Source organism: Centropristis striata, chromosome 1 (genome assembly GCF_030273125.1).
Source record: "Centropristis striata isolate RG_2023a ecotype Rhode Island chromosome 1, C.striata_1.0, whole genome shotgun sequence".
In the NCBI taxonomy this organism is placed as follows: Eukaryota; Metazoa; Chordata; class Actinopteri; order Perciformes; family Serranidae; genus Centropristis; species Centropristis striata.
Genome location: NC_081517.1, coordinates 44,322,981 through 44,339,989, shown reverse-complemented (window position 1 = coordinate 44,339,989; position 17,009 = coordinate 44,322,981). Strand labels below are relative to the sequence as shown.

Below are 17,009 nucleotides of genomic sequence, written 5' to 3'. Positions count from 1 at the left end.
GTAAAAATGTACAAAATGACTTCTTGTAATTAATGTTGGTCTGCTGTTCTTGCACTGAAAAAAAAGAAATCACAGTAAGTGGTTATTTTTTATTTGTTTCAAACCTTTTGTATTCCTATTTATACTGTTAAACATGCATTTGAGCATGAAATATGTTAAGTTACTGCACTGTAAACATATTTAATATTGCAGTTTCATCATATCTGGTGAAGTGATGCTCCTATATGTGGCCCTGTGGTAGTGGACATGATAATCTGTGGCCCCCTGCAGCATTTAAGTCGCCCATCTCTGCTGTACATAGAAACATTTGTGTGTTTTTTCGACCATAGAACTATTTACGTCGTGATACCACTTCTCCCCACAGCACCTGAACGCATCAACGGGAACAACCCCCGCCCCTATTACCTCCCCCTCCTCTGACGTCACGCCAACGGCTATTTGCATGAGGTGTTTTCTCGCTGCAGCTTGAAGTCGCCTGCAGAGTCAGACCGGGTCCGTCCGAGGGGAAAGCGAGGGAAGAGGAGCAGAGAACAGCAGAGGAGGAGGAGGAGGGGGGCTCTAGTGTTTCACATCAGAGGAGCCAGCAGGAGGAGAAAAAAAAACGGCCTGGAAGCGAGGACAAGGTGTCGGATAGCAGGAAAAAACACAGAGGGGGAAAGAAAACTGAAGAGGCGCGACTCTTGTGTCGGAAAATGGAGCTACCCGCCGCGGGAGAGCACGTCTTTGCGGTGGAGAGCATCGAGAAGAAGCGCAGCAGGAAGGTTCGTCAGCAGCCCTCTGAAGGACATTTTTACTCTAATGCACATGGAGATTATTACCTGTCACCTCCTCAAGGACTACATGGGTTTTTAAATATAAATATAAGCTGATTTGAAGGTGTTTGAGGTGCAGTAGGGAGCATTTTGCTGCGTAAAGTAACGCTGATTATCCCGTTTGTCTCCGTCCACAGGGGAGGTTCGAGTACCTGGTCAAGTGGCGCGGATGGTCTCCAAAGTAAGTCACAACAACACTCTGAATGCTCCAACACAAGTGTGTAAATATGTGCATCCGTAGGAGCGTGGGCGCGCATATGGGCGGTTGCGCGTTCTTGCTTTGGGCGCTCGACGCGTTTGGCCTCGATGATGGATGTGGTTTTACACTGGCTGGATCTCTAGTGTGCCAATTAAGAGAAGACACGTCTGTAATTGAACACTATGTTTAAGAAATGCTCCTGTACATCCTGCTGAGAGGAGCTGGGACTGTTGGAGGGGAGGACCCTCCTCCCCTCCCTCCCTCACAGCCGCGCGTAAAAGTTACTCGTGATTTATTGCATGTGCATCCACAGGGAGTGCAAGTGTCCCAGCGTGTTGTTTACACATGTACATGCCTATAAATGTGAGCTGTGGGAGGATTTATATGTTAACAGGGTGGTTTTGGTGTGAGTGTCCTCACTGGTTTCTGTCTGTGTGTGTGTGTCTCTGTGGACAGGTACAACACGTGGGAACCAGAGGAAAACATCCTGGACCCGAGACTGCTGGATGCTTTCCAAGACAGGTAAGAGTTCAGAGTAATAACTATAATTAATAATTCTTCCACAGTTCCAGATCTTAGTCCTGGCTACATTAAAACTATGCAGCTTCCTTAAAAAAACATAAGATTACCCAAAAAAGACACAAAAATGACCAAAAATAGACATACAATTACAAAAAATGGCACAAAATGACTAAAAAAGACACAAAATGACTAAAAAAATCAAATCAAATCAAATTTATTTATATAGCACATTTCATACAGCAGGCATAAACTCAATGTGCTTAAATTAAAAATCATACGTGACAGAAATATACAATCTACATACACTAAACATTGCATTGACATTATGTATAAAACAGATAAAATAAACCATAAAATAATGTGACATTCATAAACGCATAAAAACATACAATACAGCATAAAAAAGACACAAAATGACCCCCAAAAAAAATCAAATTTATTCATATAGCACATTTCATACAGCAGGCATAACTCAATGTGCTTAAAGTAAAAATCATACATGACAGAAATATACAATATACAAACACTAAACATTGCATTAACATTATATGTAAAACCATAAAATAATGTGACATACATAAACACATAAAACTTATAATACACCATAAAAAAGACTCAAAATTACAAAAAAATATACACAAAAGGACAAAAAAAGACACAAAATGACCAAGAAAGGACACAAAAAGACACAAAAGTTAATAGAAATTTCTATATTTAACAATCTTAATTGAATAAATCTTGTCAAGGTAAATTATCTGTCCATGCAGCAAGATCATTTCCCTCAGATTTACTGTTTTGCACCTTTTTGTTGCAGTGCAACAATAACAGAGTGGTGTGCTACTAAAAGGACCAGACGTGATGATGATAGTTACTCTACAGTATATTTGCTGTCTGGTCTCTGTATCTGGATAATAATAATCTCTCGCTGATAATAAAATGCAGAAGTTGATCTTGAGGGTCTGATCAGGGTGGAGTCATCAGGGTGGTGTAAGGGTTAAACCAGTTTCCAGAGAAAACTGTCACAGCTGCTTCTCTTTTCTGTCCACATCTGACACAATACTGTCAGTTACTCAAGAACTCAGCAAGGTAAAACTTTAATGTCCCAGAGGGGCAATTTGATTTAATAATAATAATAATAATAATAGAAAGAAAGGACACAAGAGTGAACAGAGTCAGAATCAATGGTCTGAGTCTTTCTTCATAGAGCTGATGAAGAGTTTTATTATTTTACATTACAGTCTGAACATTTAATCCAGTTTGTTGTTGTTTTTAATACTGAGATGTCCAAACCAACAGAGAATATTAAAGGAAAGTTCAGACTCAATAAAACATTATATTAGAGTCCTGTCTACATTAAAACTCTGCAGCTTCCTTAAAAACACAAAATGACCAAAAAAAGACACAAAATGACAAAAAATTACCAAGAAAGGACACAAAAATACATATAATAATAATAATAATAATAATAATATATTTTATTTATGGGCGCCTTTCACGTCACTCAAGGTAATTTTACCATACCTGTCAAGTTTTGGATCCCAACCAAGCTCCAGTCTCTTACATTTTTAAGACAGGTGTACAAGACACTAGGGTTGTCACGGTACTAAAATGTTCAACTGGATACCGATACTCAGGAAAATATTCAATACTCTATACCATTTTTAATACCACCAGGATCAAAACAAAGACCCCAAAAAATGATTAACAATAAAAATGCAACATGTAAAAATGAACAGAACCACTGACAGGTTAAATATTTATGATAAAAAACAGAAACTGCAACTATGATAACAAGCTTCAGGTCTGAGGTAGTGCAAAAAATAAATAAATACAATAAACAATAACAATCAGAACAATATTTAGAGGTTGTATGCTGTGCACAATATTAGTCAAGCTTGATAAGTCGACTTTTCTCTGCTTCATTCTGGGACTTTAAGAGAGAAAATAACACTTTTCAGTCACCAACATTTATGTAAAATTATTAACTCTTTATGCTTATGTATACTGACACTGTGTCAGTTAACATAATATGGGGATACTACATCCCTGACTTATTTATTTACGTTGTTTATAATCATTAACATGACGTCAGCATTTAATTGCTAGCTGCGGCTAACCGCTAATAATAACACGGACAACATTAATGCTACAATAAAATCAGTAATAGGTCAGTTTGGGGGATCGATACTTTTGAAAATGAGTATTGTATCCAGATACAACGTTTTAGTATCGATACTTTTTGGAGTATCGATACTTTTGACAACCCTACAAGAAAGATAAAATCACCTCTTGTCAACCACTTAGTAGCTACTGCAGGTGGCAGTTATCACCAGGCTGGTGACAGGGCTCAGATTGGGAATGTTTTTTTTTGTTTGTTTTTTTTTACTCCGCCCAGTTAAAATACGGGAGGACGACAGGAAATAAGTTTAAAATATGGGACTTTCCCGGCCAAAACGGGATACTTGACAGGTATTATCTAAATGTAGTGGAGTAAAAAAGTACAATATTTGCCTCTAAATGTAGTGAAGTAGAAGTATAAAGTTACGTAAAATGGAAATACTCAAGTAAAGTACAAGACGATACTAAAATGTTCAACTGGATACCGATACTCAGGAAAATATTCGATACTCGATACCATTTTCGATACCACCAGGATAAAAACAAAGACCCCAAAATTTAACAGGAATATTTTTATTAACAAGAAAAATGCAACATGTAAAAATGAACAGAACCACAGGTTAAATATTTATAATAAAAAACAGTTGTGCAAAAAGAAACTGCAACTATGATAACAAGCTTCAGGTCTGAGGTAGTGCAGAAAATAAATAAATACAATAAACAATAACAATTAGAACAATATTTTGAGGTTGTATGCTGTGTACAATATTAGGCAAAGCTTGATTAAAAAAATAACAATAACTTAATTTACGTACTTTTGAAAATGAGTATCGTATCCAGATACTCATAACGTTTTAGTATCGACATTAAATACATTAAAACTCTGCAGCTTCCTTAAAAACACAAAATTACCAAAAAAAAGGCACAAATAAATGACAAAAAAATGACAAAAATGACCAATAAAGGACACAAAAAGACACAAACGTTAATGAAGTCAGAAACAATGGTGTGAGTCTTAGAGATGAGTCTTTCTTGAAAAGAATAATGAATATTACAAAATAACTAAATATGACAAACCCCTAGTAAGGGCAGCATTTATATAGAAAGAAAGACATTTTTTTTGTACTATATCGATATATGTGATATGGTCTAATTCTGTATCACATTTGAAAATATATCGTTATATTTTCTATATCGATATATCGCCCAGCCCTATTATGCATACCCCCATTAGAGAACCACTGCTCTACACTGTATCTGGATAATAATCTCTCGCTGATAATAAAATGCAGAAGTTGATCTGAGGGTCTGATCAGGGTGGAGTCATCAGGGTGGTGTAAGGGTTAAACTCAGGTCAGTTACCAGAGAAAACTGTCTCTTCTCCTTTCTGTCACCTGATATCTGTCAGAGTGTCAGCTTCAGGTTAATGTCTTCCACAGGACACGGCCGCCAGCTGCATCATCACATCAACTAATTATCATTCAATATGCTCAATGATCAACTCGTCAAAATAAAAGCTCTGTTAGGCTAATTGCTAATTAGGCACACTGCAAATTATTTGTTTCTTACCAAGATAAAACAACTTTTAAACAACGTTATTTTGTCTTTTTTTTGTCATTTTGTGTCTGCTGTGGGGTTTTTTGGTCATTCTGTCATCTCATTTTGTGTCACTTTTGGTCATTTTGTGTCTTTTTTTGTCATTTTGTGTCTTTTTTTGTCATTTTGTGTCTTTTTATTTTGTCATTTTGTGTCTTTTTTTGTCATTTTGTGTCTTTTTTTTTGTCATTTTGTGTCTCTTTTAGTCATTTTGTGTCTTTTTTGGTCATTTTGTGTCTTTTTTTAGTTATTTTGTGTCTTTTTTTTTGTCACTTTGTGTCTGCTGGGGTTTTTTTTGGTCATTCTGTCATATCATTTTGTATCTCTTTTGGTCATTTTGTGTCTTTTTTGGTCATTTTGTGTCTTTTTTTAGTCTTTTTGTGTCTTTTTTTTGTCATTTTGTGTCTTTTAACATCTTCTTTTGGTCACAAAATGACCAAAAAATGTACAAAAGAGATAGAAAATGTTATATATTTTTTTATTTTAAGTGTTCAACATGCTTATTTCTAGATTTAATAATCTTAATTTAATAAATCTTGTCAAGGTAAATTATCTGTCCATGCAGCAAGATCATTTCTCTCAGATTTAGTGCACAGTTCAGCATAACCTCATTTATGTGACCTGGTTATTATTTTCATTTTGACTTACTGGATCAACATTTTGAACACAAAAAAAACGGACAAAAAATACAAAAAAACCACACAAAAAATTAAAAAATTTTTTTTAAAAAAACACCAAAAAATTACTAAACAATACACATAAAAAATTTTTTTTTAACAAAAAACACACAAAAACACATTGCTAACAACATGCTTATTTCTAGATTTAATAATCTTAATTTAATAAATCTTGTCAAGGTAAATTATCTGTCCATGCAGAAGATCATTTCCCTCAGATTTAGTATTTTTATCTTGCTTTAGACACACATTTTTTGCAGTGCAGAAACTTTATCCTCCTTCACTGAACAGTCTGTTCTCAGTGTTTGTGAGCTGCATGTTTCCAGTTTCCACATCATACTTATTATATAAGTTGCATGTTGGACAGTGATTGGCTTCTAACCCAGCTGTGATGTCACATCTTAATCTCTCTGCTCTCAGCAGAAACATGTGAAAACTAACTGCCCATACATCATTCTGTACAGTCCAAGTAGAGAAACAATAAGCAACGCACATTATTCCTAATGGTCTCATGATGTAGTGGAACAATTATAGCGAGCAGGGAACTAAATAAAAGCTCAGGAACTGTTTTAAATCAGAGGAACTTCCTGGTGTTCTCAGTCAGAATGTGTTCAGTGTCTCCGAGGCGGCTAACATGGTGAAATTAGCCTCTTGTCTAACTGCTTAACTACTAACTAGGGCTGGGCGACATGGACCAAAAGTCATATCCCGATATAGAATAGAGTAGAATAGAGTAGAATAGAATAGAGTAGAATAGAGTAGAATAGGCCGATGGTGGTATAGTTTGTCAGAAAGTAGCTAAAAAATGCTTTAAATGGGTCAATTATAGTCTGTTGAAACATATTAGAGCATCATATGGCCAAAAATATTTATATTTATATGAGAAAAGAATAACAAACTTTACAAAAGAACTAAATATGACAAACCCTAGTAAGGGCAGCATTTATATATAGAAAAAGGGGAAGAGAAAGAACTATATCGATATATGCGATATGGTCTAATTCCATATCACATTTAAAAATATATCGATATATAGGCCAGCCCTACTACTCACCATTCAGACGGCCCGCCATAGGAATATATACTGGATATATTTAGACGGGAAGTTTTTGAATAAATGCTGCAAAGTTAGGTTGTTTTGGCGGTTTTCAAAGCGGTCACAAGCGGTTTTTACATTGCAGCACATAGAGAGTCCGGCTGCTAATGGTGCGTTCAAGGGCTACACAAATGTCAGAATTTTTCGATGTTGTTCCGAGCTCCAAGTTCCGACTTTCAAATTTCGACTTTCAATGTAAATTAAGCACACCATAAGGCGTTACGGTAAGAACATGTTAGACCTGCCTTGAAAAGAAAAGCAAACACATGTAGCTTTCAAAATAAGAGCACATTATTCTCCCTTATTCTCCTTGACAATAATTCATTAAAATATGCAATGCTTAAGATGGAATAGCGGCATTAGAATGTGTGAGAGGCACCAAATTTAGACTTTTAGGGCAAAAATGTTCTCTGGGGCAGCATGCCCCCGGACCCCCAGACTTTGTTTGGGTCCCCCCATCATAGTCTCAGTAAATCCTGATGGAAACACTGGTTTTAAAGGCTTGACAGACTGGACAGATAAGAAATCGCCCAGCAAGGCATGGAGTGGAAAAATAACTAATTGAGTTGAAATCATTTGCTGAAAGCTTCGTCCCCCCAGTTCTAAAATCCCATCTTGGCCCCTGCTGAGGTCCCTAAACAGGCTGAATGACATAAACTGGGTATCAGTAAAAGCTGAGACTCTTGTGGATTCAATGAGTCCAGTCTTCTTCATGTGAGCTTCATCTCAGATTAATCTTCAGGTTCTCAGCTTCCAGATGATGTCAACCTCTTCTATGACATTTATTGTTGACCTGCTATCTCCCCCTAAACACCCACTGCCCACAGCCACCGACTCTTTAAAACAGAACCATGAACACTAAGATGTTAACAGTGTGTAGAGTGAGTGAGCAGACAGTGTAACTGGATTATTTCCATGTATTTCATGTTACAGCGTCTCTGTCTCTCCTCACCTTCAGCCTCCTCCTCCTCCTCTCAGACGTCACTCGTCTGTTTTTATAATCACCTCCCTCTCTCTAAAGAAGGAGGGGTTTTATTGAAACTAATTGCGAGTCTCTCCGGGGAGCCAAGTCGTCTGAACGCCAGACTATGAAAATACGCCGAGTCGTCATTGTAATTAGATGTGAGGGGGCTCTGACATCACTCCTGTCTGCTGGATAGAGTTACTGCCTCAGAGAGACTCCTGCAGGAGAGGAGGAGAGGAGGAGAGGAGCTGGACTTTATCTTCTACTGAGCAGTGGTGGAAGAAGTATTCAGATCCTTTACTGCAGTAAAAGTACTAATACCACACTGTGAAATGACTCCAATACAGTAAAAGTACAAAAGTATCAGCATCAAAATCGACTTAAAGTACTCCAGCTGTTTAAAACAACATTCATGTCCTCATATTTCCATAGAAAATTAGGTATAATTTAGGGGAATTGTTGAAAAAAAAAATACACAAAAAACAAGCAAACTAAAAAGCGAACAAACAGCTCTGATGTCTTTTGAGTTGACGGATAAAAATAAATCAAAAATTCCCGATGAAAAATCAGTTTTCAGATCCTTTACTGCAGTAAAAGTACTAATACACACTGTGAAATGACTCCACTACAGTAAAAGTCCTGCATTCAAAACTTACTGAAGTAAAAGTACAAAAGTATCAGCATCAAAATGTACTTAAAGTATCAAAAGTAAAAGTACTCGTTATGCAGAATGGACCCACTCAGATTGTTTTATATATTCTAAATATATATCAATTTTTGGTAATTTTGTGTCCTACTTAAATGTTGTCACTTTTTGTCATTGTAAATCTTTTTTGTAATTTTGTGACTTTTTTTTAAAAAAAAATGTCAAATTTTGTTGTTGTAATTTTGTGTGTGTGTGTGTGTGGGGGGGGGGGGGGGGGGGGGGGTTGGTCATTTTAATAATTTTTTGGTAATTTTGTGACTTTTTTGAAAATTTTGTGGGGGTTTGCCTGTAATTTTGGAACTTTTATGGTTATTTTACCTCGTCTTTGGTAAATTTTGGTTTTACTGAAGTAAAAGTACAAAAGTATCGGCATCAAAATGTACTTTAAGTATCAAAAGTAAAAGTACTCGTTATGCAGAATGAACCCACTAAGATTGTTTTATATAAATTCTGTACTCAAGTAAAGTACAAGTACCTCAGAATTGTACTTGAAGCAAGTATAATTTCTTGCAAGTACAAGCAGTGTTGGAAGAAGTATTCAGATCCTTTACTGCAGTAAAAGTACTAATACACACTGTGAAATGACTCCACTACAGTAAAAGTCCTGCATTCAAAACTTACTGAAGTAAAAGTACAAAAGTATCAGCATCAAAATGTACTTAAAGTATCAAAAGTAAAAGTACTTGTCACTTGTTATTACAATTGTTGATGCATTAATGTAAGCAGTGTTTTAATTGTCTAAAGTTAGGACTCATTTTAAATACTTAATATACTGTTATGTGCTTTAATTAAAAGAAAATATGCATAATCACTTTAAATTGATCATGTTTTTATGTTAAATCTCGACTTGTAAAGTAACTAAAGCTGTCAGATAAATTTAGTGGAGTAAAAAGTATAATATTGCATCAAAATGTAGAGAAGTAGAAGTATAAAGTTACATAAAATGGAAATACTGAAGTAAAGTACAAGTACCTCAAAATTGTAAACATGAAGGGAGGTTGGGATGATATAAAAAGGTAAATAATAATGTATCTAAAAGGTAAATAATAATGAATCTAAAAGGTAAATAATAATGAATCTAAAAGGTAAATATTAATGAATCTAAAAGGTAAATAATAATGTATCTAAAAGGTAAATAATAATGAATCTAAAAGGTAAATAATAATGTATCTAAAAGGTAAATAATAATGTATCTAAAAGGTAAATAATAATGTATCTAAAAGGTAAATAATAATGAATCTAAAAGGTAAATAATAATGTATCTAAAAGGTAAATAATAATGTTTCTGTGCTGTGTATCTCCAGCCTGTATCATGGCTCAGTGTTTCCTCAGCGAGGAGGACACCCGTGACGTTGTGTTGCTAGGCAACGGAGACTCATCTCTGAGAGATGGTTTCACTGATTGGCTGCTGTGTTTCCTCTCCCACAGGGAACGCCAAGAGCAGCTGATGGGATACCGCAAGAGAGGACCCAAGCCCAAACACCTCCTGGTCCAGGTGAGGAAGAGTTATTATTATTATTACAGGATGTGATCAGTGGAGGAGAGGAAACCAGCTCTCAGACAGGAAGACAAGAAAATAAATAAGAGCACTGCAAATAATTTGGTTCTAAAAAAAAGCTTAGATTTGTAGGTTAAAAAGTCAAAATTTTCCAGCTTTTTCAGGACAGAATCAGGCTTCTGCAGTGTTAAATATAGAGTTAAAAGTAAAATTAGCATTCTGAATGGTGTATTATCATCACCAAATACATGTATGTTGATTTGATACTTTCTTGTTTTAAGTTCATTTCTTTTTTTTAAGTGTTCAACATGCTTATTTCTAGATTTAACAATCTTAATTTAAGAAATCTTGTCAAGGTAAATTATCTGTCCATGCAGCAAGATTTAGTGCACAGTTCAGCACAATCTCACCTATATGACCTGATTATTATTTTCTTTTTGACTTACTGGATCAACATTTTGAACACAAAAAAAAACACCAAAAAAAATACAAAAACACACGAAAAACACAAAAAAATACACAAAAAACACCCCAAAAATACAAAAACACACACATAAAAACACACAAAAAAATACAAAAAATACACTTTAAAAAAAAACACAAAAACACACAGAAAAACACATTGCTTACAACATGCTTATTTCTAGATTTAATAATCTTAATTCAAGAAATCTTGTCAAATGAAAATCTGTCCATGCAGCAAGATTTAGTCCACAGTTCAGCACAACCTCACCTGTATGACCTGATTATTATTTTCTTTTTGACTTACTGGATCAACATTTTGAACACAAAAAACACACAAAAAAATACAAAAACGCACATAAAAACACACGAAAAACACATGAAAAACACACATAAAAACACACGAAAAACACAAAAAAAATTACAAAAAAATACACAAAAAACACCACAAAAATACAAAAAACACACACATAAAAAAACAAAAAAATACAAAAAAACACTTAAAAAAACACAAAAACACACCAAAAAAACATTAAAAACACACCAAAAACACACACAAAAACACACCAAAAAAACCACATTGCTTACAACATGCTTATTTCTAGATTTAATAATCTTAATTTAAGAAAAAGCTTGAAAATGGACCTGGAAAGTGCTTGAAAAGTGCTTGAATTTGACCATTGAAAAAGTGTACAAACCCTGCATATTACAACACAAATATATCGGGATATGACTTTTGGTCCATATCGCCCAGCTCTAACCTTCATTTGTAAAAAAGTAAAAACTGACTACAAACAGTGAATATGCTTATATCTGAGGGACCTGTTCCCTGACCCAACAGTTGTATGTGGATGGCTGTGAATGGTACATTTAGCGCATCAATCAGCGGCCCTAAAGGGCCGGGGGGAACCCTCCTCAGAGGGGTTTTGTTCCTCTCAGGAGGGAGTTGGTGGTAACACATGGGATAGAGTCAGTGACAGGACACAAAGCAGCCAGGGACATTCCTGGGAGCTGAGGTCACAGCCACAGGAGACACTTTGAGATGTCAGCGAGATGTCCAGGCTGGTGGCTGGGAGAGCTGCAGGAGGCTGTGTGAACACGGGGCCGGGCCCCTGAAGAGACCGAGGGCTGCTCGGGGCCCCTGAAGAGCCCCTCACACATTCCAGCCTGTGTTCCTCCGGTGGGCCCCAGAGAACCAAGGCTCTTTGTTGTGGTGTGACACAGACATGTGTAGATACTGTAGACAGTTAAACCATCAGTCAGACGCCTGCTGAGGGAGGAGCTCTGCTCTAATACGCTGTGGAAACAACACAAACACCACACTGATTCATGGTATACTCGCATGTTAGTGTGCTTCTTTTTTTTAATTTTTTTATTGTGCAATAATACAATACAGTGATATGGACAGACAGGGAGTGAATATTAAACAATGATAATAATGGTACCCCCGTGTGTGTGTGTGTGTGTGCGCGCATGTGCGTGCGTGCATGTTTCAGTTATAGATCTAGCAGTTAAGTATGAATATATGATAATAAATATTATGTATCATTATTAGGCAGAGAAAGCGGTACTACTAAAATGTAAATAGTATTAAAAAAAAAAATCTAGAAATAATCATGTTGAACACCTAAAATAAGAAATGAACTCTTAAAAAATTAAAAAACTCTTTAAAACCAGATAAAGTAAAGCTGCCAGCAGTGATGAACTGGCCCGAGCAGAGTGACCTGATGATTATTTGGTTCTTACCAAGATAAAGAAAACTTTTAGATTTAGAAGTGTTGGATAATTTATCTTGTTAAAGATGATTGTTTAAGATTTCACCAGTGGTTTCCAACCTTTTGGCTTTTGAGATCTTACAAACAGGAGTGTGTATTCAGGGTTCAGTTGTCTACAAAATATTGATAATTCCCTCTAAACTCTAAAAGATTAGAGAAAAAGTCAAAGATTTCTGAATCAGAACTTTGTTTTCCCTTCTTTCCTCTCCAATTAACCCAATGAGAAACCTTTTTGTTAGAAGTTTTTTTTAGGGTTAAACCATATTTGCACCTGGTAGGGTTGTCACGATACTAAAATTTTCAATCGATACCGATACTCAGGAAAATATTTGATACTCGATACCATTTTCGATACCACCAAGACCCCAAAATTTAACAGAAATATTTGTATTTACAAGAAAAATGCAACATGTAAAAATGAACAGAACCACAGGTTAAATATTTATAATAAAAAACAGTTGTGCAAAAAGAAACTGCAACTATGATAACAAGTTTCAGATACTCGATACTTTTGAAAATGAGTATTGTATCCGGATACAACGTTTTAGTATCGATACTTTTGACAATCCTAGCACCTGACTAATAAAACTAACTTTTTTGTTTCTCAGGTCCCGTCTTTTGCTCGGAGGTCCAGCATCCTGGCGGACCTGCACGAGGCGTCCCTGGACGAGGACAGCTGCCAGAAGTCCAGCCCGATCCAGATGCTGCGTCCCCAGAGCCAGCAGTACCAGCTCAACAGCAAGAAGCACCACCAGTACCAGCCGCTGTGCCGGGAGCGTGAGGCGGAGCAGCAGCACGGCAAGAAGTTCTACTACCAGCTCAACAGCAAGAAGCACCACCACTACCAGCCGGACCTCAAGGGCCACGAGCCCATATTCGCCAAACCCCGAGAGGTTAGCAAAGCTCCAGAGCTAGCTAACAAGGGCTACAGCCTCCCGCCGGTGCTGCAGCAGAAGTGGATCCGGGACAAGGACTCCGGCTGCCTGACCAAAGTCAAAGACATCACCATGGAGCTGAAGAAGCTGCCTGCAGACCTCAAAGAGCCGGAGAAGGTCCAACCCAAAGAGGACGCTCCGCCGCAGCCCAACGGCGTCAGCAACGGAAAGCTAAAGATCGTCAAGAACAAGAACAAGAACGGGAGGATCGTTATCGTCATGAGCAAGTACATGGAGAACGGCATGAAGGCGGCTAAGATTAAAAACGGGGATTCTCCGAACACAGAGAACCCCGAAAACAGTCCGGAGAACCACCTGGAGAAGATGAAACTGGTGAAGAAGCTCGGCCTCATGAACGGATTTGCGAATAAAAACCCCAAAGACAAAGTCCCCGCTTCTGGATTTAACGGCCTTTGCACGAAAGAAAAGGAACAGTCGGCCAAATCGGAGCCGACTGTGACGGAACAGGATCAGCGTGTCGGGGTCAGGGGTCACGGGCAGCTCCCAGCGGATCAGCCTTTACAATTGACAACCAAGACTAATCTCCCGTCCCCGCTGGACAAAAGAGGACAAGAAGGTGGATTTCAAGGACTGAAGCGACACCTTTCTGAGGCGGACAGCGGACAGGAACACGGGAGCGCTAAAAGGTTTCTGAGCTGCAGGAGTATCAGCGCTCCGGACGCCGTTTCTTCACCTCCACAAACCCAGAACATCAGCCAAGACCAAAACGGACTCCAGAGTCTCATTGGACCCTATGCGGACCAGGAGGAACCTATTGACTTGAGCACCAGGCCGAAAGCTGTCCAACCTGAAACAAACACACAAGATCAGACTGAAACACAAACACAGGATGTAACGGACACACAGACAGAAACACAAACATCTCCAGAGGACGACCAAGGAGTCAAACTGTCCGTCTCTAAGAGGAAAGAGGAAACTTTTCCCTCTTTCCAGCCGTTCTTGGGGAATATAGTGATCACAGATATTACGACGAACTGCCTCACCGTCACCTTTAAGGAATACATCACCGTGTGACTGGACCCGCCTCCAGCTGTATAAATGTATAGGAGATATATTTGTATTTTTTCGGATGCTTGAATGTACAAAGGGACCCTGGATGTTGTTTTCATTTTGTATAGTTCCCCCTTTTTTTTTTTTTTTTTAAAGATCCTTTATTGCGTTATTTGCATATTTCTTCTTATAAGCTCTTTGTTAATATTGCTGGAGATTTTTTTTATCACATGCAGTTATCTAATTTCAGCTTTTTCAAACTTTTAGGCTCCGTTTACATGATGGAGGTGTGAACAGAAGACGCAAAAAGAAGTGGCGTCTTCTGTTCACACCTCCACCTGCGTCTTCGCTTTTTATTCCTGGTTTATTCGAGTGTTTCCAGGAGGAAATCTGCTGATACGGTGATCTAAAGTGTGTGAATGTGATTGTGTATGCAGCCAGGCGGCATCACTTAAAGCCATAAGAGCATCTTTGGCCATGTGGAAGTTTTCATCAGCTACTCCTTCCACAAAGTTCTCCTCCATCACTAGATCTCCCAGGTCTCCTCCAAAGCCGTCTGGCTCCTCCCACCAATCGCTGCATCCAGAATGTGATGGAGGTAATTCCAGATCCTTCTCTGTTCACTAATACTATCTGTACATATCCTGGACATTTGGTGGAAAGACTCCTGTAAGTTTATTAGAGCTGCCAGAGCAGCTTCTTTATTTCCTGTACTGGAGCATGGATGGGACAAAAAAGACACAAAATTATGACAAAAAAGACACAGAATTATGACATAAGACACACATTATGACCAAAAAGACACAAATTATGACAAAAAAACTTGAATTATGACAAAAAGACAAATTATGACAAAAGAGACAAAATTATGACAAAAAAGACACAAAATTATGACAAAAAAAGACTTGAATTATAACAAAAAGGACACAAATTGTGACAAAAAAAGACAAAATTATGACCAAAAAAGACAAAATTATGACAAAAGACACAAATTATGACCAAAAAGACAAAATTATGACAAAAAAGACACAAATTATGACAAAAAAGACAAAATTACAACAAAAAAGACACAAGTTATGACAAAAAAGAAAAAAAATTGACATAAGACACAAATTATGACCAAAAAAGACACAAAATTATGACAAAAAAAGACAAAATTATGACCAAAAAAGACAAAATTATGACAAAAGACACAAATTATGACCAAAAAGACAAAATTATGACAAAAAAGACACAAATTATGACAAAAAAGACAAAATTACAACAAAAAAGACACAAGTTATGACAAAAAAGAAAAAAAATTGACATAAGACACAAATTATGACCAAAAAAGACACAAAATTATGACAAAAAAAGACAAAATTATGACCAAAAAAGACAAAATTATGACAAAAGACACAAATTATGACCAAAAAGACAAAATTATGACAAAAAAGACACAAATTATGACAAAAAAGACAAAATTACAACAAAAAAGACACAAGTTATGACAAAAAAGAAAAAAAATTGACATAAGACACAAATTATGACCAAAAAAGACACAAAATTATGACAAAAAGGACAAAATTATGACCAAAAAGACACAAATGATGAGGTAAAGGCGAACGTGACGTGAGCAGATCTGAGCAGAGTTTTGTGTCTTGGAGGCTGGTTTCACATCTAAACAAAAGGCACTTCCCATAAAATATTTTGTTGTTTTTACTCGAGTAAACGGGGCCTCAGTTTAAAAAGCCAAATTAGGTCGAATAAATGTTGGAACTTTGATTGGAGATGCACTTAACTCTTGTAAATACTTTTCTATGGATGTAATTTGATTATAAACTCAAACTGTCTGCAGCTCAGATAATGTTAAACAAATGTAGGCTTTATGGAGAAAAATTATATTGAAACATGGTAAATTACACTGTGTGTGTGTGTGTGTGTGTGTGTTCTTGTACTTCCTACATAGTGGGGACCGCGTTTTTTACCAACAGAGTGAGGACATTTTTGCAAAGTGAGGACATTTTGGCCGGTCCTCACTTTTTTAAAGGCTTTTTTGAGATTTCAGACTTTGTTTTAAGGGTTAAAGGTTACAATCAGGTTTATGTTATAAGGTTAGGTAAGGGGCTAGCGAAGAAGGTTATTATAGTTAACGAAAACTAACAAAATAACGAAAACTAGAATTGAAAAAACATTTTTGTTAACTGAAATTAGTTTTTTTTTTAAATGATAATTAACTGAAACTGTATTGGGTGGTTACAAAACTAACTAAAATTACAGTGAAAATGTCAAAATATAATTTTCATCTTTGTCAACTTTTTCATTCATAATGAAGATGGATCAGACAAAGGAAATAAAGGCAAAATTTACTGTGACCTCTTTTAATCTCCCACCCAACAAATACCCCATTACAAAAAACTACAACTAATAAAAACTAAACTAAAACTAACTAAATTTGAAAACAAAAATGCACAACAAAATTGAAATTAAAACTAATGAAAAATCCAAAACGTTTATAACCTTGCAAGGGAATTCACTGTTCCAATGAGGGTCCTCACAAAGATAGAAGTACAAGAATGTGTGTGTGTGTGTGTGTGTGTGTGTGTGTGTGAGCAGATGGACAGATTTAAACAAGGATGCACGCTGCTTGGACAGATGA

General features: G+C 36.6%; 1 protein-coding gene across 1 annotated transcript; it reads left to right on the top strand.

Moving 5' to 3' along the window:
- The first annotated feature begins 486 nt into the window (after window positions 1-486).
- LOC131979508 (E3 SUMO-protein ligase CBX4-like) lies at window positions 487-15,186 on the top strand. The gene is made up of 5 exons (XM_059343514.1): window positions 487-761; window positions 950-993; window positions 1,468-1,533; window positions 10,119-10,185; window positions 13,034-15,186. The coding sequence occupies exons 1-5, from the start codon at window positions 693-695 to the stop codon at window positions 14,393-14,395; spliced, it is 1,608 nt and encodes a 535-aa protein (XP_059199497.1). The 5' UTR covers window positions 487-692; the 3' UTR covers window positions 14,396-15,186.
- The last annotated feature ends 1,823 nt before the right edge of the window (window positions 15,187-17,009 follow it).